This window comes from Chaetodon trifascialis, chromosome 20, assembly GCF_039877785.1.
Source record: "Chaetodon trifascialis isolate fChaTrf1 chromosome 20, fChaTrf1.hap1, whole genome shotgun sequence".
Classification (NCBI taxonomy): domain Eukaryota; kingdom Metazoa; phylum Chordata; class Actinopteri; order Chaetodontiformes; family Chaetodontidae; genus Chaetodon; species Chaetodon trifascialis.
The window spans coordinates 20,798,229-20,819,528 of record NC_092075.1 but is presented as its reverse complement, the minus strand read 5'-3'; the positions used below and the strand labels follow the sequence as shown (position 1 = coordinate 20,819,528).

Genomic DNA, 21,300 nt, shown 5'->3' with positions numbered 1-21,300 from the left:
TGTTGTTCGAGATAACTGGGCTTTTTTCAGTCTTGGTTGATGTTAACTTAGCATTTTTCCAAGCAATAGCCAAAATTCAAAAATTTGGACTTCTTTTACACCTGAAATTACATGTTTGTTATTACAGAGGTACATTACAGGTACCAGCCCTAGTGCAGCAGCCTTTAAGTTTCCAGATCACACTTGCATAAGATGCACACTTGACAGTGAGTAGCTTTCAAGCTAGTTGTGAAGTCACAAAATCCAATTGGAACATGTGTTGAATTGAGATTTAAGGTGAGCAAACAGAAACTCCTCCTTTAGGTGAATGTGTAGACAGCCTTCTACCATCAAACTCTGCAGAGTGAGGGTCAAACATCTATGTGAAGTTATAGTAGACAAAACACATTTTTGACTGGAGGGGGGACTTAAGAACCATATCTAAGATATCTTTATCAAAAACATTTTAAAAATCTATGAAAACATACGATTTGTTAAATATCTTCATTGGCCTCAAACATCAAGTACTGATCAGGCTCAAATTTGAGTGACACTACCACCCTTACCAAAATAAAATCCAACTTTAGATCAAGGACTTGAGTTCATCGCAGTTTAATGAAACTTCCTTATAATACAAATTCAACTGATGCCATTTTGTTCATTCTTTAGTGAATAAAATCTATTCATGAGACAAAATCTGTGACTTTTGATCAATAACAAACTACAAAAATAACTGTCCTATTGAAACCTCTGACATCTCATGTCACCATGCATGCAAACTAACAGACATATCAAAGCAAGATTGTTATTTGTTGTTAATGCAGACACCATATTATTTAGCTATTAAATGTTTCAGCAAAACTGGCTGGAAGTGAACACCACAGCTGAGAAATGATACATGTGTAGCTTATCACAGAGCAGGCTGATCCACCCAAATACACACAGCTTCACATGGAAATGAGCCATTTATCTTTTCACCCTCATCAAACATGTCAGCAGTGCAATTGACGATTCTATGTTACATTTCTGAAAACAACAGAGTCTTTAGGACAACAGGGTCACAATACTGAAACAAACAACAAATAAATTAGACAAACAAAAATAGAAAATGAAAGGAATTAATCCATGCATTTATGAACTGGTAATATTGCAGACACTTGCAGGAAAAGATCCATCTTATGAAAGAAATGGAGTGAAAAAAGCAAAATAAAACAGGATCATTGTTCCTTATCAGAAGCTTTGGTGCTTTTTGAGACAATACTGATTTCACAAAGAAAAAGTTGTAGTTGAGACGTTGCTAGACTGAACTTGAGAATAATGTCTCTGTAAATGCAGGACAGGATTTCACAAGAGTCCTTCTACCAGGCATGGAACACATTATGCCAGGGGTGGGCAAATTCGTTCCACAAAGGGCCGTGTGGCTGCAGGTTTTCTTTCCAACCAAGCAGCAGCACACCAAACTTGACTCATTTAATCAACTGATCTCAGTCTTCAAACAGCTCACTGGTCAAACTGTGTGCTCTTGGTTGGTTGGAACAAAAACCTGCAGCCACACGGCCCTTTGTGGAATGAATGTGCCCACCCCTGCATTATGCCCTCTGACTGCTCAAGGCATAATGCAGTTTTAATTTGAAACATTTGCAGGAAGTGTTGAATTTAATTGTCCGTAACTGAAAAGCAGAAGTGAGTAGAAATAAGTGAAAACATTATTTCTGTGAGAGCAGCAGAGTGGTGAATACGAATACACAAAAATGATAAAATCTATTTCTAAACAGAGGAAATGGGGCCCTGCATAGTATTTGAGAAATTCTGGTATATCTGTATCGAAATATATGCTTGTCCATAAGTAACAAGAAACATCACAGAAATGTCAACAAAGTGTTTGAGGTCATTTGGAAACTTGCCACCATTACAGTTTGTCCTCAGACAAAATGGTTACTACACTGAGAAATGTCCCACTCACTACATATCTTGGACACAATTCATTAAAAAACACATTTAAATGATATTGTTTGTGTTATGTGTTTATGTTAAAAAAAAAAACAAAAAAAAAACAATGAGCCACTATGGACCTCAACTGAACTGAAGCTCTCTGAGTTGAGAGTGAGAGATGCCAAATGGGTAAAAAATAAAACAGCTACCATTAAAGTTATTAGACGATGAAAATGGATTCAAGCTAAAAGAGGACAGTTTTTAAAAGGGAAGAGGCTGAATGAAACACCTACCATTGTTGGATAAATACGCACTGTAGGCACAAAGCTGTTTCACATGAAACCAATGTAGAAAAACATGAAGAACTTACACTGCACCATCTGTCTGCGTCACCATTGTGCTTAGAAAAGTAACTTCAAATAGTGAAGATAGTTCAGATGATCTAAAGAAACTAGAGCTGGTATCAAACCTGTGTATTTTTTGGTACCGATGGAAATCTGTGCCAATGATGGACCATTTGGTTTAGACGAGGGGCAACATACTGTACTGTGCCATAGATCTTAAAAAAATTTTGAACATGTAATGGAGCATAAGCTAAAATGAGAGTTTTTTAAAGAAAAATCATTATATCCATAGTTATTAAAAGTAAGGTACTGAAAAAGGAATTGTTTTAATAGTGGTACCAAAACTCACCAACATGGAAAAATGATACCCAGCTCAAAAAAAGCAATGCATTGACATCACATGAACTATGGCTGACAAACATCCTAACAGTGATATGTGCAGTCCAGCAGTAACCTGTTTCCACGGTTTAGCAACCTTTCATCTGTAACAGTGGTTCCATAAGTAAGCAGAGCTGCTGGCTCACAGATAGACAGTAAAGGAGTGGTTAACAGGAAGCATAATGAAATTCCCAAACACAAAGTGAACTCACTGTCACATCAGTACATTACAGAAACATCGAAAGAACAATGACAATCATCCCCCATAAAGAAGACCAGTAAAAGTTTGCAAACATAATCCCAAGACACGACTTTTTCCTTTTGCATTTCCAATACATGAACTGGGAAGATGTGCCCTCCCGGTGCCTTGATTCAGGCCAATGTCAGAGCAGCAGGTGTGTCATGAATGACAAAGGCAAATACAATGGCTGCTCTCAGACCCTCATTCTATTTCAGAGAGCAAAGGCCTAACAGGTACCCTCCTTCAGAGTAAAGTATCCTTTTAATCCTTTATCTTGTTTGTAACAAGTCCTTCGGGTGGGGAGTGGTTATTTCAATAACAGGCAACAACACTCACAACTGTTTGGGAAAAGAAATTCAATTTGAAATTTCCTTGAGCAAGAAAGGTGTGTTTTGTCCAACAATAGGCAATTCCCTCTCAAAGGTCAGCTCATCAATGTTGTACATAGTGGTTTCAGTCAGACCCACAGAGTCCTTGTTGGGTTTTTTCTTCTCAGCACAGGTGTTTGGGACTGTTGTGGGGAAGTCCTCAGTAGTTGTGTACAGGCCTCTCCTTCTGGTGTCCACACAGGAGAGTGTTGTTAGGGAGGGAGTGCTCAGGCCTCAGAGCTCAGGGAGGTCCGTGTTGGACTGGGGGGGAGGCGAGCTGCTGCACTGTGCTCTGTCCGGAAACTGTAATCATACTGACAGAGAGAGGGGGAGTCAGACATGATACTCTGTCATGTGGCCTGACAGAAATCAGCCCATTCATTCATCTAATCGGCTGCAAAACATCTGGGACGTCCAATGATATAGTTCAAACTTAGGACCACACTGGCCTCTGGTGGACACAGAGTGTAATTACAAAACATTTCAATTTGTTGGGATCATGGATTCAAGATAACCCCAACTCTCATATTTCAAGTTTCTTTATTTGGGGAGTACTGTGTTATTGTAGCTGACAGAAATGGCAAGGATACGAAAATAAGAATTTATTTGCAACAAACTGGAATTCACCTTCAATTATAAAACTGTAGTAACTTGATTACATGTCTACTCACCTCTTTCTCGATCTCAGCCAGTGACTTGATTGTAATGCCCATAAGATCCACCTGCTGCAGCTAAATATGGAGAGCAGTGACATTAGTTTGTTATCCAGGGATGTAAACATCTTCAGCTTCAACAACTCTAGTGCTTTCTGTACACTTCTTTGCTTTCAACCTATTACTACTATTCATATTTCAAATCCGTAGTACTTTTACAGAATATCTTCCAGTCAAACAGAAGGACTGGCCTCCAGCTTAAGTATTCTGTTTCTAACACTGGTTATATTAAACATGCAGTAAGTGCTGAACTTGAGCAGATGTATTAAAAGCACAAGACTGTACACCTCTGCTGGAGGAGGATAAAACCTGTGACCCTCTGTCAGGTCAACCTGTCCCCAACACTCTCAAGACTCAACTCAGGCAACTTACATCAGACGAGGCACAGGCAAACTTCTCAGAGATCATGAAAGGCACTCCATCCATTGCTGAAAGAGACAGTTCAAACAGATGCTATACATATGTGTCTTTTACAGTAGCAGCAAAAAAGTAACATAAAAAATATACATATTTGGGAAATTCACAAAAAAATAAAACACTGAGGCGGCGTTTTATCCACAAAAGTGCAACTACTGCAGCAAAGGGTACTGTGCACTGACTGTGACTTCTATTTTGGTTCATACAAGTGCAGCAGACCAAATAACAAAAGGACTGAATGACGTGGAATATAGACTGATCAGATGGTGTGCTGGCAAATAAAAATACTCCCAGCCAGTCACGTCAAAGGTTCCATTGCTCTGAAACATTTGAGCCAATCACAGTGAAGTATGACAACACGATTTGACAACATGATTCTATTAACTCGAAATAGAAATCATATTGTTGTCTGGATGGAGCAGAGTGTTGTGACGTGAACACAAGGCACCACAAATCTGCAGCCAGAGGCAGATGGTGTTTTTTAACAGAAATAATAATAATAACTAGAAATAATACAAAAAGTTATTTATATGGTTACATCAATCCAACACCATTTTAGTCACAATTCACATTTCACATTGCAAATAGTCAAATTTGCCCTGTAAAGTATTTCAAGAATAAAACACAAATCACCATTTTTGCTGAGAAGAAAGATGAAAAGAAGGTGATGATGAACAGAGTAGCAGCCTGCTGTCATTAGCAGGTGATTCAAGGTAAACTCAGAGAACAGTGTGTGTAACAGCACAGTGGCCTGCTGCAGCACTTCTCCAATCAGAAGCTCCAGATTTATCAACATAGGCCTCCTGCTGCCTTCAAGAATAAAGATACCCATATACCCAATATGATACATTTTAACAATTTACAACCAAATTTGCACATTCAAAGCAATTGCTTTCATTTCTTTATTCAGTGGGTAGAGGTGATTCAATTTTGAGGTCTAATTTAGCAGTGTACCTGCTAAAGCAGAGAGACATGGGCGCTGTATAGCTAGTATGCACACTTCAGTACTTGTTTGTATATAACAAGTCACATCGCTGTCATAATATTATGTAGCAGATTTTCCCCATGTTGTGAAGGCCTAATCCCAACCCTGAACAGCCTTCTGAGGACATGAGCACTGACCACAACGAGCTCACCTCATAAAAATGCCATCACTGTAAGCTCTAACACTTGTCATTTTGACAACTGCATGTAATGTGTTCTGATGATGAGGCTACAGTTACAAACAGGCTACAAACTACAAATAATCAAGTCTCAAAAAATAGAATCATCTGTTGCAGGAAAAACTCTAAGCAGCTACATTAAAACTCTGTGGGACAGTGAGGCACAGTGGTGCTAATGATAACACACTCAAAATGACAGTTTGCTGATGTTTACCAGGTAATATTTACCATGGCTTAGTCTGTTAGCACACCAACATTTTGCCATAAAACAAAGTATTGCACAAACTCAAATTGTGATGTGGCCTGTGGAAAATACGAAATTATTGGGATTCATCCTGAGGGAACATGAATGCACAAAAAGTTCAACTGCTCAATAACTATTTATGGGGCAGTTACATCTCTTCCTAGCAAATGATAATATGAATGATAATGTGAGTTCAGTTTCAAGTTGGATCTGTTCAAATCCTGCCAGCACTGAACTGACTGCCCTTGTTTGCTTACCAAATAACAAATGCACATAAAAGACCTGCATGAGAACAAAGAGGTAAAGACTGCATCTGTGGTAAGTAGACACATACTTGTTAACGTTCTAACACAAAAGATGAAAACAGTCACTTCAGGAAACTGGTTTTGGAAGTGATTTTCACAAAGCTGGTGGCTCCCCTGTGCACAAAAAAGTAGCTGTACTATTTTGTGCACAGAGACGTTAATGGTTATCATAACATGGGCACAGAATACTTCATTCTGAATGGCTGCACTGGTCTGCATTATATTCAGATTACTGCACAGCTCTGACATAATGTTATCATCAACACACTAATTACAACTTGTAACAGGAAGGCTGTTGGTTTCAGGCTTTGTCTTTTGCTGGCTCTGCATATACTTTTTTTTTTTTTTATCTCCTGCTGTTCCCAGTTTATCTTGTTCAGCCTATGATTACACTGAAGCCAATAAGGGAAATTGTAGCTTCTAAAGTACATTTTTATACATGCTAATGACACCATGAGTGGCATGACTTTGACAGGTACATTTAAAAAAAGACATTTGTGATTTTGTGAAGAGATGCTGAGAAGACCATCACTAAATGTTGCTGACCTGAGATAGCATACAGGTTGGAGTTCTGGTGTTCATAATCTGGCCTGGTAGTGTTCTTCCCTCTGAAGCTGGCCGGAAGAGTCATAGAAATATGCCTTGGGACAAAAAGAGAAAGAAATACAGCATGTGGTTAGTTTAATGGAAATAAAACATTGAATCAATGCATGTGCTGCTTGCAGCGTGTCCATACTGCCCGAATGTTCAATGATGTGTGTGTCTGAAAGCCTTAGATTTTTTGCTGAGCAGTTAATATAAGCTAAGATCCACTCTGAGCTCTAAACCTGGAGGAGCAGGAGCAGAGTCATGGAGAAAGATGAGATGAGAACTGTATTACATGAATCTGTCACCAACTGTGCTGTTACGTGGATTCACGGATCACATAAAACCTACACCGTTCACCTACATTGGTGATTAACATCACAAATCATTACTACTTTACAATACTACATTAAATACTCCTTCTCATAGTCCGAGGACATCATTATCTCTGGTGTCCATTGCAAACAGCGGTCTATAAATCAATACAGAGTTAATAGAAAACAGGCAGAGTTGTCACAGTTTTGTCTGAGGGGGCCCCAGGGTGTCAGACTTGAAAAACAATGACACAAATGAGCAAATGAGCCAATGCTGCAGATCTGGAATGAAGTCATTTTAGGGGAGGTCCATTTAGCCTTTGATAAAAACAAATATATCAGGGCATCATGGGCAAAATATAGGGCACCAAGTCCAAAACTAACAGTGTAGTAAAAATGAATGATAATTACACCATGAATACAAAACCGTATACAATCTACAATTAGGAGTCAATGTTTTGAAAAACTGCTGAGTTTATTTAAGCTGTGACCTCAGTTTTTGACTACAAAATGCTGTTTGATTGATTTTAAAAATGTGAATAACTCATGTTAAATAACTTCTGGAAATGGGCTAAGGATGATCAAGATTTACCTCTTTCAAAACCCATGCAAGTATTAGCATTTTACTCTGAGAACACAAGGGGTATACATCTGCCACCCAGTCAAGTTGCAATTCACATTCAGGCTTGTTCAGTCTAATATAATAGATGTAGTAAATTTAACAAAAGGTATTAATGCAATGAGAATGTAGAGTTTTCGAGTTTCATTAGGAGTTAGGATTTAGCAATATCACCATAAAGCACATCATGTTACAGGTATACAAAGCATAGCCATTTACTGCATTCTGCCATTACTGCCAGCCCAGCACAATCAGCAGATAATCAGACTGATCAGCCACCATCAGTAACTAATACAAACACACATTACTGGACTGTAAACCATTAATCAAACTAATAACTAACCACAGTCAGCGAACATCAGACAACCTTATCATGCTCAGTAGTTAACTGTGAAGGAATTTTCTATCACAGACCTTCTGTACAGTTAGGAACCCAAAGGTCTCAAGGTTGGACAACACAGAGACCTCAGACAGAGACACATTAACATAATATTTAGAGACCATTCTAGCAGACAGCAGATAGGAAGTCTCTCTCTGTTGTGGCTACAGAGGTAACCTCTCCCCCTGTTCTTACTGCAGAGGTAGCCAAGGACTTACAGATAAACTGTACGCATATAGACCAGACCAATTCAAGGAGGATTGCTCGAGTTCACATTTTAATAAGGAATTAGGTCAAAAGTGTCCTCAGTTAGAGGGTTGGAGGTCAGGGCATACGCAAGTATGGTAGGAGCTATTGTTTGCTTTTGACTATCCAATAGAGCACCACAAATGAAGAAGGTAGGTATAGAATATCCGTAATAGGGAATAGTTCAAGGAGTAGAAAGGAGAAACATGTGACATTGAGGGTATTAATACACCCCATTGGAAGGGACATCTTCAGGATTTGGTGTGGCACTACCTTGGTTCACTTGTGGACATTGTGTTGCTCATCAACATCTCCTTGATGCATCAAGCCTGCAATAAATACTTCTGCATAAGACATCTGAAGTCTCCTGGTGAACTCCTTCCTTCAGCTCATGGGAATTTCCACCACATTAACTAGTGTTTCTGTGGTGTTGAGAAAATGTTAAAAAACTATTCTTTTCATTCTTTATATGTCCCCCAAAACACAAGATTAAAAAACATCCTTTTGTCAACAGTCTTCTCTTCAATTTGCCATCAATAGAATCCACAAAGATAAACTGTATTTCCATATAAACTTTGTGGACTTAGTGGGAGAAGACTGTAGGAATGAGAGGCGAACCATTTCAGAAATTCCTCAGTAAAATTAACCAAAAATGGTCGGTGGATCAGATACACACTAAATTGTTACGGCCCTGCTGGCCGTTTGCTTTGAGAAAGGGGGTGTGTGGTTTGATATAAACTAATCATTGTTTTTTCCGAGGTAATCAGCTGATCCAGCCTTTCAATTACACTAATGGTGAACACCTGGGCCGGTGCATGGAAGGAGTTAAATGCCGTGGCTGATTGGCGTCTGGTCTCTTGGGGGCGCTGCTTTGGCTTGGCGTGGATCGGCTCGGCTCGGCTCTTCTCTTCGCAGCTTTGCTTGGCTCTGCTCTGCTTGACTTGTTTCTCCCGACCAGCGCCTGTTGTTCTGTTTATATCTTTAGTTGTTAAGTTTCTTTTGTGTAAATAAATATATTTTGTATTTGGCTTCGCTCTGCGTTTTTTTCGTTATTTGTCATTTCCTTTGAGCCAGGTCATGACAAAATTAACACTGTTAATTTACTCTGCAGCATCACTGAAAAAATACATACTGGGCTCACCCAACCTAGTGAAAAAGGCCACAACTTAACAATATTTACTCTCAATTTTGTCTCAGCAGTAGCAAGTCAGATCTCACAGCAAGTTATTAAGTCTCTGTTCGTTCTTAGCTAACACTATGCAGCAACATACTTGTAAAAAGCACATGTGTATTAATACTTATGCCGTACAGCGTTTAGCTGTCTGTGCTTACGGAACGGCTGCCACCGTTTTGGGGGGTATTCGTGTCTGTTTGTGTGTGTTTGTGTGTGTGTTCTCGTGCCCCCTGTGTATGGGAATAGAAACAGGACTCCTCCAGCGACTGGGGAGGAGCCAGCCAGTGTCCAATCCCCTGTAAACACCTATTCGCCTGCCGGCTTCAAGAGACGTCCCATCTGTGGTGACCAGTCCTCGGCACAGGAGAGATCCACTTAATGTGTGACAAATTTGTCAAAAGTGTGTTTTTGGTATATTGTTGGCAACCAGACTCGAAAGAGCTAGGTTTGGTGGGGGGGGGGGGGGCTGATTGACTGATTTATACATACACTTAGTTTTGATTTGTTAGCTTCAATAGGCTTAGGGGTGCTTTTTCCCCCTTGTATTTTGGTTCTCGTGTTGTTTCCATTTGAATAGCAGGCCTCATTTAGGAGGGTTTTGTTTTCCATTTTGTTTGGTGTGGGATTTAGGTTGCTCTCATTTTTAGAGTTCTCGTTTGGTTAGTATTACTTACGCTCTTCCTGTTGAAGAGTTCTCTTTAAGTTATAGTTCATTAAACTCTCAGTCTTATAGAGTTCTCTTTTGGTTTGCATTGCTTAAGCTCTTCCTGTTGAAGAATTCCCTTTTAGTTATAGTTAGTTAAGCTCTCATTTTAGGAGAGTTCTCTTTTGGTTTTGATTATTTCATTTGTTTGAAAAGCACCCACTCGCTCTTTTCGTTGTCTTGGCCTTTTGCCTTTTGAGATTTGAAACAATTTTGAATACTTTGATCTGAATAAATAACTTCTTTTCAACCACTTCCACCGGTTGTTTTTTGTTACTTCCCTACCCCTAGCGAGCCGGGTCGTAACAGCTTATCTCATAACATGGTCAGTTGTTAATCTTTATGGACTGAGAAATCACGCACTCTTGTACATGATCTTGGCAGTACAAAGTTTGCGAGCAGCAGAGTCACATTAATACTACTGCAACTCGCAGCACACCAGCACCTCCTGTCAGCTCAGGCAGGGGACCAAAACAAGACTGATGGACCTCTTTTCCCGTCTCAAGTCAACAATCTGCTCAGGTAAGTGATTTATTTGACAGTTATAAGATACATAATGTTAGTTAGAGTCAGTTGTATTTGATAAAGGGCTAGAGATAGCCTCCAATCAACAAGGAAAGTTGTGTTAACAATCCAAAATCTAGCATTAACCCTATCAACTTTCAAACAAATATTTTGGGGAACCACTGTTATAGGCCTAACATAACGTTCCTGCACTTGTTTGTGTGTGTGTGTGTGTGTGTGTGTGTGTGTGTGTGTGTGTGTGTGTGTGTGTGTGTGTGTGTGTCTCTCCCTCTGTCTGTGTTTGCCTGTTCTTCAATACACCAAGTTCAGTTTTTGTGCTGGACTGGATGTAATTCAGTGGTTTATCAGTGAAGTGTATGAACAATGCAGAGTGGTGTCTCTGCTGACGGTGATAAACCTGCCTTTGTTTTTCTTGTTATGTTATTAGTGGCCCATCAGAGTAGTAACATTTCTGTCTTACTTGCCTAGAGAGACAGAGAGAGAGAGAGAGAGAGTGTGTGTGTGTGTGTGTGTGTGTGTGTGTGTGTGTGTGTGTGTGTGTGTGTGTGTGTGTGTGTGTGTGTGCATGACTTCATATTCCTACTGTAATCTAAAGATAGATCTGTTTCCCTGTCCTTGACAAAAGGATGTTCAAGGACAGTGTACATCCTCTTTCCTTGATTCAGGACTGAGTAAAGAATTTCAGCCATGTGTTCATGTGTGCCAGCTAGATAAGCGAGGATAAATCAAACACACGCCATGACACATCACTGGGGTGTACATACTTGGGTAAAGGAGCTGCAGGGACCGGGGCTGAGCTGGAGGAAGAGTTCACATTCTGGATGTTGTTGGTGGTTGGTGTGTGTGTGGAGTCCTGGGCCCGAGGTACGTTTCCCATGCGATACCAGATTCCCATGTTGTTGAGCTCTCTATCAAACAAGTTAATAAGCATTAATAAGAAGAAAGAGCTGAAAAGACCTCAGATAATGCAGAAAAGATATGTCCACTGACCATTGTCCACTGACCATTTAAAATGTGAGCAAACATTACATCTGTTTTTTCTGTTCTCATGAATGTTTTCTCTGATTTATTGAGGATGGAAATGCCTCTCCGGGATCCATTTAAAAAGCAAGGGTAGTTTTTAATGCCCCAGGAAACATTAATTTGGTTTAAACTACAGTCTAAAAAATTTCAGTCCAAACACCTGAATAATTGACTATTGTTTAAATAAGGATACTTCGATTCTCATATTGACAACCTTTTGTCATGTTTCCAACCAAAATGAACGTCCCATCATGTGATCTAAAGCTGCTCACCCTATAAAGGTGTACTGAGGAGGGGCCTGCTTGGAGCGTCCCAAGATGCGGATGTCACAAATGGCTGCCTCTGTGGAGTCCCGTGGAATAAACTTGATGCAGAGTCGTCTCTTCCTGAAGGCCTGCTCCTCTGTGGGAGGCACAAGAGACAGACAGGCAGACAGTCACTCCACTGCAGACAGTCTGCTCATTTACTACACATTAATGCCAGAGAGGCTTTCTGAACATTAACATGGTGTTCATATTATTAGGGCCCAACTAGGGATGGGAATCAAGAACCGGCTCTTTTTGAGAACCGGCTCCCAGTAGCTCAATTCCTTGGAATCGTTTGCCTGCCTGGTTAACGATTCTGCTTATTGATTCCGCCTGTCTTGCACATGCGCGATAACGTCACGTATGCTGCATTGTTTTGGTTTTAGAACGTAGCCGATATGGCGTCAAGGCAGAAACGCTCCAAAGTATGGCTATATTACACGCAAAAAGTTTCCATTTCTTCAAAGGGGAGAAATACCTTCAACATGCTAAAACATTTGTCCACACAGCATGCAATTCATTTGCAGTAATGTCACATGTTTGATACGTTACTTAGCGACGCTTGTAAATCTAGCGGCAGAGCAAACACCAGGGCGTCATCTGTTATTAGTGCCGAGGGTAATGCTGAACTCTTACAAGCCGTGTCTGTTGTGTTAAGGTTAGCGCCATTCCACTGTAAACTGCTTTCGCCATATGAATCATCTCCATGTCCTTCCATCAAATTTAGATGATGATGACTGCCAGAGTCAGGCTTGCTCAGAGGCCAGCTCTCACACTGGCTCAGAGGCTGCAGCGGGCACCGGCAGGTCTCGTGCACCTCTGTCCACTCCTTTCACTGAGGCAGGGAAGAGTAAAATGACCGAGATGAGGATAAAGGAATGTCACAGAGCGGTCACTCGATTTGTGGTGAAAGGTTTGCACCCTTTTGCCACTGTAGATGCCCCTGAATTTCGGTAGGTTCATTCGTTGCATTTTATCTGGTGGATCTGTTCAAATGAAAATCAGAAATTTGAGTTCTGTCAGCGGTGCATGTTGTTATTTAACCAGTGTAGTTCAGCTTCATTTTTTCCTACTCTGAGAAGTAGATCACCTACTTTTTAGGTTTGTTCTGAGGTTACGTCACACATTATTTGTGCATACTGTATATGTTATATTTTCTGTGCAGAGATGAAAATATAAAAGACAGTTAACGCAAACAAACCCATGTGTACTCTTTTATTTCCTCACCCAATGAGAATCAATAACAGAATAGATAAGGAACCGGATCCATCCATCCATCCATTATCTATACCGCCTATCCCTTTCGGGGTTGCGGGGGGCTGGAGCCTATCCCAGCTACAATGGGCGAGAGGCGGGGTACACCCTGAACTGGTCGCCAGCCGATTGCAGGGCCACATGCAAGGACAAACAACCATTCACACTCACACTCAAACCTACGGACAATTTAGAGTCATCAATTAACCTAATGAGCATGTTTTTGGTCTGTGGGAGGAAGCCGGAGTACCCGGAGAGAACCCACGCATGCACGGGAAGAACATGCAAACTTCACACAGAAAGGCCCTGCCTGACCCGGGGATCGAACCGGCAACCTTCTTGCTGTGAGGCACGCGCACTACCTGCTGCACCACCGTGCAGCCCAGGAACCGGATCGATAAGCAAAATCAATAATGGAAAATTCTTATCAATTCCCATCCCTAGGCCCAACATTTTTGTGGACAAGTTATCTGCATATATTATCTGCACTACACTATTCACCATTATTGAGTTTTATATTATGTTATTCAATTTTTCATCACTCATTCAACTAGCATCACACTTTACATATTTCCCTTTCAGAACTTCAGGCAGAAACATCTTTACAACTGTTTGTTAGGCTGCCCCCCAAAAGTTTTTTCTAGTTGACTAGTTGTCGTTAGTTCAAGCCATTACTCGACTAGTTTATGATATTAATTTCATTATTTAAACATATATTTTTGGTTAACAGCTAATACTGACCACAAATCTGAGAAAAGCTGAGAAAGAATGGCATAACATTTTTAACACTGTGGTACATTACAGAGAAGTACAAAACTGTAATAATGAGCCTTTAAAATCGAAATTTTAAAAGCATATGCAGGGAGACAGCCTACTGTTAATGACAGTGGTAGAGATTCTCAAAGTGTACGAACAACCAGTAAATTTACTTCAACGCAGTATAACTTCACACAAGTCTTAAACATGTAATAAATAACTTCCAATTTCCCAAAAACAAATACCTGCAGACTTTTCAACAGATCAATTTGAACATTTTAAGACATTTTTGTTTGACCTTGAAGATCAAAAAATAAATTAAAGATGTTTTAAGTCTTCTTACGGAACCTTTCTACTTGACTTGGAAACTTACGAGTGTCTACAGTCTCCTGGATTGGAATGAACCCCACAGGCAGAGTGTCCTTTATATCAATCAGCTTCATGTCCACAAGTACATTGCCTAAATGGCTCTATCCAGAAAAGGATAGAGGACACGGAAGAGAGGGGGAAAAATATGCAAATGATGGAAAAAAGAAGAAGAAGAAAGTTCATTCAAATGCTGTATATGTGACATAAGATTACAACATGCAGCCCTGATTGGTGGGGTGAGTTAACTCACATTCTCTTTGGAGAAGACCCTGGTGAAGCAGAGGTAGCGGGTCACCTTGGATTTGAAAAGGCCATCTTTCCACAGGTCAGCATCCAGGCCATCCGTTGTCGTAGAGACCTGGATACAGACAAGTCAAGGGAGGAGGGGTCATCAAACAACAGACAAAAATTCTAATACATGGGTGTCACATGATCCTTTTAACCTGTCTTAGACCCTTGTCATGAAGCTTCCAAAGAACAATAATGATGAATGATGACATCTGGTTTCTTTCACATGCTCTCAGTGCCTGGCAAATATCACTACTACTTCACAATAGTTTTTAATTATGTTTGCAGTAAAGCATGATTATGGAAATGCCAATAACACATAATAATAGTAATTAAAAGACATCCACGAGCAAGTGAACCAGCAAGATGACATGGATATACATCTGGTAACATTACCAAATCAGCGGCAAAGTGTTAAAAATGAAATAATCCTCCAAATGTATGATTTTTGCCTGTCCTAAATGAAAAAAAAACTAAAAGAAACTTCTGATTGTTAATCTACAACAGTGATTGTAGTACTCACTGTAAGACATGCCCATATGATCTAACACGTCAGTGAACCATCAAATCATAATACAACATGCAATGACTGACAGTACACAACTGAAATTGTTGACTTACCACATCATATCCAGTGGGAGCCCTGTTCCTGGAGGCTACTACTCCAACTCCAGTGATTGGGTCCATGGGCATCTCTGGCAAAGCTTCAGAAAGCTCCCGAACCTCAGGCATCTTTGTAGAGTTCTGCAACCAAAAGCAGTATGACTGATGAACGTCTTGGAAACTGGTCTGAAGAAGTAGGAGAAGGGTTGGATTTGCTTTAGGTGGTCAGTTTACCTGAAATAAAGGTGAGCAGAGGGAACTACCATACAGGTAAAGTTAAGATTTTTTGATAGTCTCTCAACAGATCAGTAAGACAGGTGTTCAGTTCATCTACTTGACAGCGTCACAACAATTAAGTGTAGCAGGTCAGAATAAAAGCAGTATTAGGTTTCACTTTACATCAGAAATGTTGACTCTGTGGAACCAAAATCTGTCTTATTTTGGGGGAAAAGGGATATTCCAGGATTTTGTGTGTGTGTGTGTGTGTGTGTGTGTGTGTGTGTGTGTGTGTGTGTGTGTGTGTGTGTGTGTGTGTGTGTGTGTGTGTGTTGCTCCTCTGCTTGCTATGCTCAATTTAGACTTTAGAATATATTTAACTCAACTCAAACCACTGTAGAAAACAAATAACAATCCCAATTTCCTCTGGATCAATTTCTCTCGGTTTTCACCATCTGCCATATTTCATATGTTCGGGAAAATGTAGTTTCTGTGATACCACACTATTACAGTCCAAGAGTTAAGTTACTGAAAAGCAATTTGATTCGGAAAACAGCCACTCTTTAACAGTAGTTTAAGTAGTAATACCACTACCATCCAACAGACGGACACACATACAGACATAATATATTTTGGCAGAAATACCAAGGTACGTTATATAACTAGAGCAGTCAGTGTACCACTGAATATGTCTATAAAGTACATTTACATATGGCAGCAACAGACACGCATACTGACGCACTGACACACAGCAGAGGAAGTTTCCTGTAACAACAAAACCAGATGAGCTTGTGCTGCAATATGAAGTGTCGAGATGACAGGTCGAAAAAGCAAAGTGAAAAAACAGTTTTCCATAACCAACCTACTACTCTGATTATTTATATGGCTTTAAATGAGGCTTACTGTTCACACAGTTTCTCTTGACTGTTCCTCAGTATTAAATACTGCAACATTGATCCAGTGTGTCTACAACAGATGCTGCTAGCTACATTTGATGTGGAATGTGCTAAAGCCAAATTCAACGGACTAACCAGCAAAATAAAGACTAAAGCAACATAAAAATGGCAAAACTTCCAGCTCCTAAATTTGAAGTCGGTATCTATCCATGTTCGAACTTCGGGTCTGAAGTGACTCCTGCTTTATACAGGCCCTCAAAGCAGCCCAAACTAAAAATAGCGCACACACATAGTGAGAGACTGTTGTGTTGCTGTTGTGGGGACATTTCTATTAAGTTAACCCACTGGGTCTCGTTTTCTCATCTCCTGTGTCCTTTGCCGGCTGTCACTGAGCAGTGCGAGGACATGAAACGATGCAGAATGTGACTGGTCCTGTTGTCTGCATCCAAAGTGCTTACAAAGTGAACCAAGTTAGAATCTGACTTTGTAGAAAGAACATTTTTGTTTTCAAAAAATGCATACAACTAAAGAAAAGACTTCACATAAAGTTAATAAATTGTCACAGAATAAGAATGTGAATACCTCAGTTTTAACAAATATGTCAGATAGCACCTTATAATTCCAAGGGGATAAAATACCAGGCAGCATAAATGTCAAACTAAGAAAAATCAGTATCAGCTCTCTCCTAGTTTTACATCATCCCACGTAGCCAACAAACCCTCAACGGTGAGCATTCCCTTTGTATGACATCACATTAAAAAAAAACAGCACTTCGTGGCAACAACCCACAAACTAATACAACATATTACCACACCCACAAAGACACACTCTCACATGTTTGACTGACTACCGACTACCCAGCCTTGTGGTACACTGCAACACAGCAGCATATTGACAAGGCGTAAGAAGTGTGGGATTTGCACAGAGCAGGAAGCCCTCTAAAAGCTGCCTGGACAACAGAGGCCTCCTGCATAGCATCTCCTTGACTACCACAGTCCTCTGTTCAGAGCCGTGACACAAAGAGAAAGAACCCTGTAGGAAAGGCTGACTGATTCAACAGTGATGTATGTCAGGTTAAAGAACAAAACTGATCCCTGGACCAACAGAGCAACAATTTGACACACTGAACTCCTGATATCACTTCAATATCCAGACAGCACACATAAGCATCTATAGTTGAGAACATATTCACTTGCACATCAGTGGCCTACTCTGATCAATCCCCGCTTTTCCGCATTTAACATTTAGAAACATCTGTGTAACCAATAAACCTGGTTTCATTTGACAGACTGAAGGATTAATAACAGGATTCCTTTTCTTGGACATTGAGTTTATGCCATTTTCAGGTTTCCTGTATGACCACGACTGAGCAGAATAATAGAGCCAGCAATGTAGTGGCATGACAAGAGAGACTAAGGCCTCAGTGTTGCTGAATGAATTAGTGTTGTGTTGTTATGGAATGTGTGAGTCGAAAGAACAAATCTTTTGGGTGAATGAACTGAACTGAATCATTTCCTGAAATGATCCATTCATCTGTCAGCTCAGCTGTGCTCTCAGTCAGTTGTGAGTGAACACGCAGGGATACACTCACTCATTGAGAGTGATTCATGTCATTTGATCGCAGGAGGAATGGAGCGTGTTCAAGACCGCAAATACACAGCCGATTCAGATTGCTAACATTTAGTTGCAACGATCCAACAACGTTGCTCTGGGACCCCAATCCAGATATATGACAACATTTAATGTCATCGAGCAGCACATATGCACACGCACACATGCACACGCACACACGGACGCGCGCACACACACACACAATAAATGTAAACACACAGTTTTGATAAAACAGACAGCCATAAGACTAAAATCACTGGGAATATATTCAACTGAAAACTATACAAAGACAATTTAATGTTTCAAGGAGGCATGAAGAAGGTACCCCTGGTCAACATTTCTGTGACTGTGAACAGCTAAGAGAGTAAAAGATGATCTGATTTCCAAAACAGGCCCAAAGTACTTAGTAACACCCCCTTTGACAAGCATCCTGGTTATAAAGGATATTTTTAACCAGCTAAGAGTCTTGCTTCATTCATTCTTTCTTGCAAAGGGCTTCTAGTTCTGTGAGATTCTCGGGCTGTCTGCACTCCTTTGAGATCTATCCACTGACTTTTAATGATTTTTAGCTCAGGGACTCTGTGAAGGCTGTGGCAACTTGGTCCTCCTGAGGCAGTCCACTGTGGATTTTGAGGTGTGTTTAGAATCACCATCCTGTTGTAGAAGCCATCCTCTCTTCATCTTCAGCTTTTTTACAAATTGTGTGATGTTGCTTACAGAATTTGCTGGTATTTAATTGAATCCATTCTCTCTTTTACCACTGAAGTGTTCCCTGTGTCACTGGCTGCAACACAAGCCCAAAGTATGATCGATCCACCATTAATAGTTGTAGAGGTGTTCTTTGCATCAAATTCTGCAGCCTTTTTTCTCCAAACATAGTATTAGCTCACAGTGGCCAAAAAGTTCTATTTTAAACTTCATCAGTCAACAGGACTTGTTTCCGAAATGCAGCATGCTTTTTTAAATGTTCCTTTTCAAACCTCATGCCTCATCAACTTCATTTATATTTTTAAATATCTGCTTATTCAGAATTTGATGTAGCAACATGTTTCAAACAAGTTGGACAGAAGCAACTAAAGAAGGGAAAGATGTGGAATGCTCCAAAAACACCTGAACATTCCACAGGTAAACAGGTTCATTGGTAACAGGTGACAGTATCATGATTGGGTATGAAAGGGGCATCCTGGAAAGGCAGTCGTTCACAAGCCAGGATGGAGAGAGGTTCACCACTTTGTGAACACATGATTGTATAAAGGATATGACTACATGGGCTCATGAACACTTCACAAAACTGTCAGTACAACAGTCAACAGTCACAACAAGTCTGTTTGCAAATTACATTCTGTTTTCATTTACGCTTTAAACACCATCCCAACTGTTTTGGAATCAGATTTGCAAAGACATTGAACATGTTTTGATGGATCTTTTTTATTGCTAATATGGAGGAAATAGTACCAGATTAACTTTATTTGTACTAGTAGGTAGGTGAAAGTATCTGCAGCAAATTACACGTTATTTACACACCTATGTTAAATCCTGCTTTTTGTTGATTTTTTTTTTTGTCATCTAGAAGTTACTGAAACTCAAGTGGAGCATATGTGTGTAAACTTATAAGGAATTAGTGATATGCATGATAAGACAGAACATGGCTGTCACTGTATTTGACGTGAATTGAAAATGTTTCCTTTATGTTTCTATGTTGTTTGTAAATTTCTTTTATTATACTAATTACAGTTTGTAGTGGTCGCTTGTCTATGTTTGTTCTGTGGTCAGTATGTATGTGTTTATAGGACTTCTGTATTGCGTGTTTTATTTCTTAAAAGCCTAATCAGGGACATGGTCTGCAAATTAGCTGTGGCTAGAAGTCCTACACATATTGCATTAGTTACATTTTATTAAATTGTTACAAAGCCTACTTGGATTGTCCCTGTTGAATCAATAAATGACTGATATAAACTTCGATCATACTGCTGCACTTTGAATACAGAGGAATGAAGAGCAGCATGAACCATTTCGAAAACAATTTGACTAAGAGCATTATTCTGTGTATTAACCTGCTACATACCGAATTCACCACAACACCCTGATCATTTACATTGGTGTCACATTATTTTATATGTATCTAAGTATGTTAAGCATCTCAGTTGAACAGAAAAGTATCAGTAACTGAGCTTAGATCAACTGAATTTGGCATGTCCTCTTCACACTGAGCAAGACACCAGGGTGGTTTAGTGGTTTAACAGAACTGGCTAACCGTGTAAGTTAGCTAGATAACCTCATTAACCCAAATGTTTATCCCTCTCCGTGTCATTAAAGGACAACCAGCTTGCGTTTGTCACTCTTCTCTAAATACGGACCGTGGTTTGTGAGCTGTAACGCTAGCTGGAAGGTAACGTAGCTTATCTGTGACACAAATAACAAGCTAGTGAGCTAGCACGCCAGAAAGAACCAAACACCAGCTGCGACAAACGGGCAAGGCTGTCAGACGTTCATGTTGGCTAGGGTGTTCCCGGTTAGCTCAGTGGGCAAACGTTATCCGCCCGGTGATTAAACAGCTTAACACACTAATACTAATTTAGACAAACCACACTAAGTCACGGGAGTATTCCACTGCCCAAGACAAAGTAACGTTACACGCCTTGGTGTCTCTTGAACACAGAATCTGCAGTAGCATTAGCTGCTAATGTTAGCTGACTAGCTGAGTAGCACAGCCCACTTACCCAGCGAGGTTAACAGTCGGATCCGCTCGTCGTCGTGTATTTTCTTCTTCTTCTTCTTTCTTCTTCTCCTCTCTCACACCTTTTTCACAGCTTTGCGGAAACTCGCATCTTTACGAAATTGGGGAACAACGAATCAATATAAAACATAAGCTGCTTTGCAAATATTTGCATGGTGGCTCTGCAGCTAGCGGCTTCAGGAGGGAGCCGTTCGAGGGGACTGGGGACGGGGGAGTAATCAGCGAGCCAACTGGAGGAGCCTTCCCCCCCACTCCCTCCCAGGTGCCCACATATCGAATAAACATGTAAACACTAACATGTAAACACTAGCATTTGCTATAGATGCAGTATCTTCTGTGTTTTGACGCTTTCTGTGAAGTGCTTGAGAAGACTCCAATCTCTGTGTTCATTTCTCCAGTAAAACCTATGAATATGGAATTGCTGTAGCATGCCAAGCATGAAATGTTTCTTCTCCACCCTTTCAATGCACAAAACTGGTTTACCAAACTGCCCCGGGGCCCCACACTCTCAACGGGGCCAAAGACTCCAGGTTCGCCACGTAGCAATTTGTTTGTAAAATATCAAATTGATTTCCAATCATAAAGTTGCTGCATGCAGATCTAAATCGCATTA

At 40.3% G+C, this 21,300-nt stretch overlaps 1 protein-coding gene and 1 long non-coding RNA gene across 3 annotated transcripts; one reads left to right on the top strand and one right to left on the bottom strand.

Annotated features, from left to right (window-relative positions):
* Positions 1–575: 575 nt before the first annotated feature.
* mvb12ba (multivesicular body subunit 12Ba) lies at positions 576–20,946 on the bottom strand. Of its 2 annotated transcripts, XR_011603421.1 has the most exons (11): positions 20,671–20,946; positions 15,246–15,368; positions 14,587–14,694; positions 14,341–14,437; positions 11,925–12,054; positions 11,394–11,537; positions 6,631–6,725; positions 4,328–4,383; positions 3,914–3,973; positions 1,558–3,556; positions 576–1,400 (listed from the first exon to the last, which is right to left on the bottom strand). XR_011603421.1 is itself a non-coding variant. In XM_070989257.1 (10 exons), the coding sequence occupies exons 2-10, from the start codon at positions 15,354–15,356 to the stop codon at positions 3,470–3,472; spliced, it is 888 nt and encodes a 295-aa protein (XP_070845358.1). In that variant the 5' UTR covers positions 15,357–15,368; positions 20,671–20,946; the 3' UTR covers positions 576–3,469. The 2 variants fall into 2 exon arrangements, 1 of the variants encoding a protein (XP_070845358.1); XM_070989257.1 differs by having other exon boundaries at positions 576–3,556.
* LOC139348872 (uncharacterized) lies at positions 8,264–8,581 on the top strand. Its single transcript, XR_011603422.1, has 2 exons — positions 8,264–8,325; positions 8,447–8,581. It is a non-coding gene; the product is annotated as an uncharacterized lncRNA (long non-coding RNA).
* Positions 20,947–21,300: the final 354 nt, after the last annotated feature.

What these genes read in the sequence shown, in the direction of transcription:
- mvb12ba (XM_070989257.1), bottom strand. Translation starts at nt 15,356, where the DNA reads ATGCCTGAGGTTCGGGAGCTTTCTGAAGCTTTGCCAGAGATGCCCATG. An exon ending in CTCCCACTGGATATGATGTG is followed by an intron (nt 14,695 to 15,245) that starts GTAAGTCAACAA and finishes GTCTGTATCCAG; the next exon opens with GTCTCTACGACAACGGATGG. An exon ending in TGGCTGAGATCGAGAAAGAG is followed by an intron (nt 3,557 to 3,913) that starts GTGAGTAGACAT and finishes TCTCTCTGTCAG; the next exon opens with TATGATTACAGTTTCCGGAC.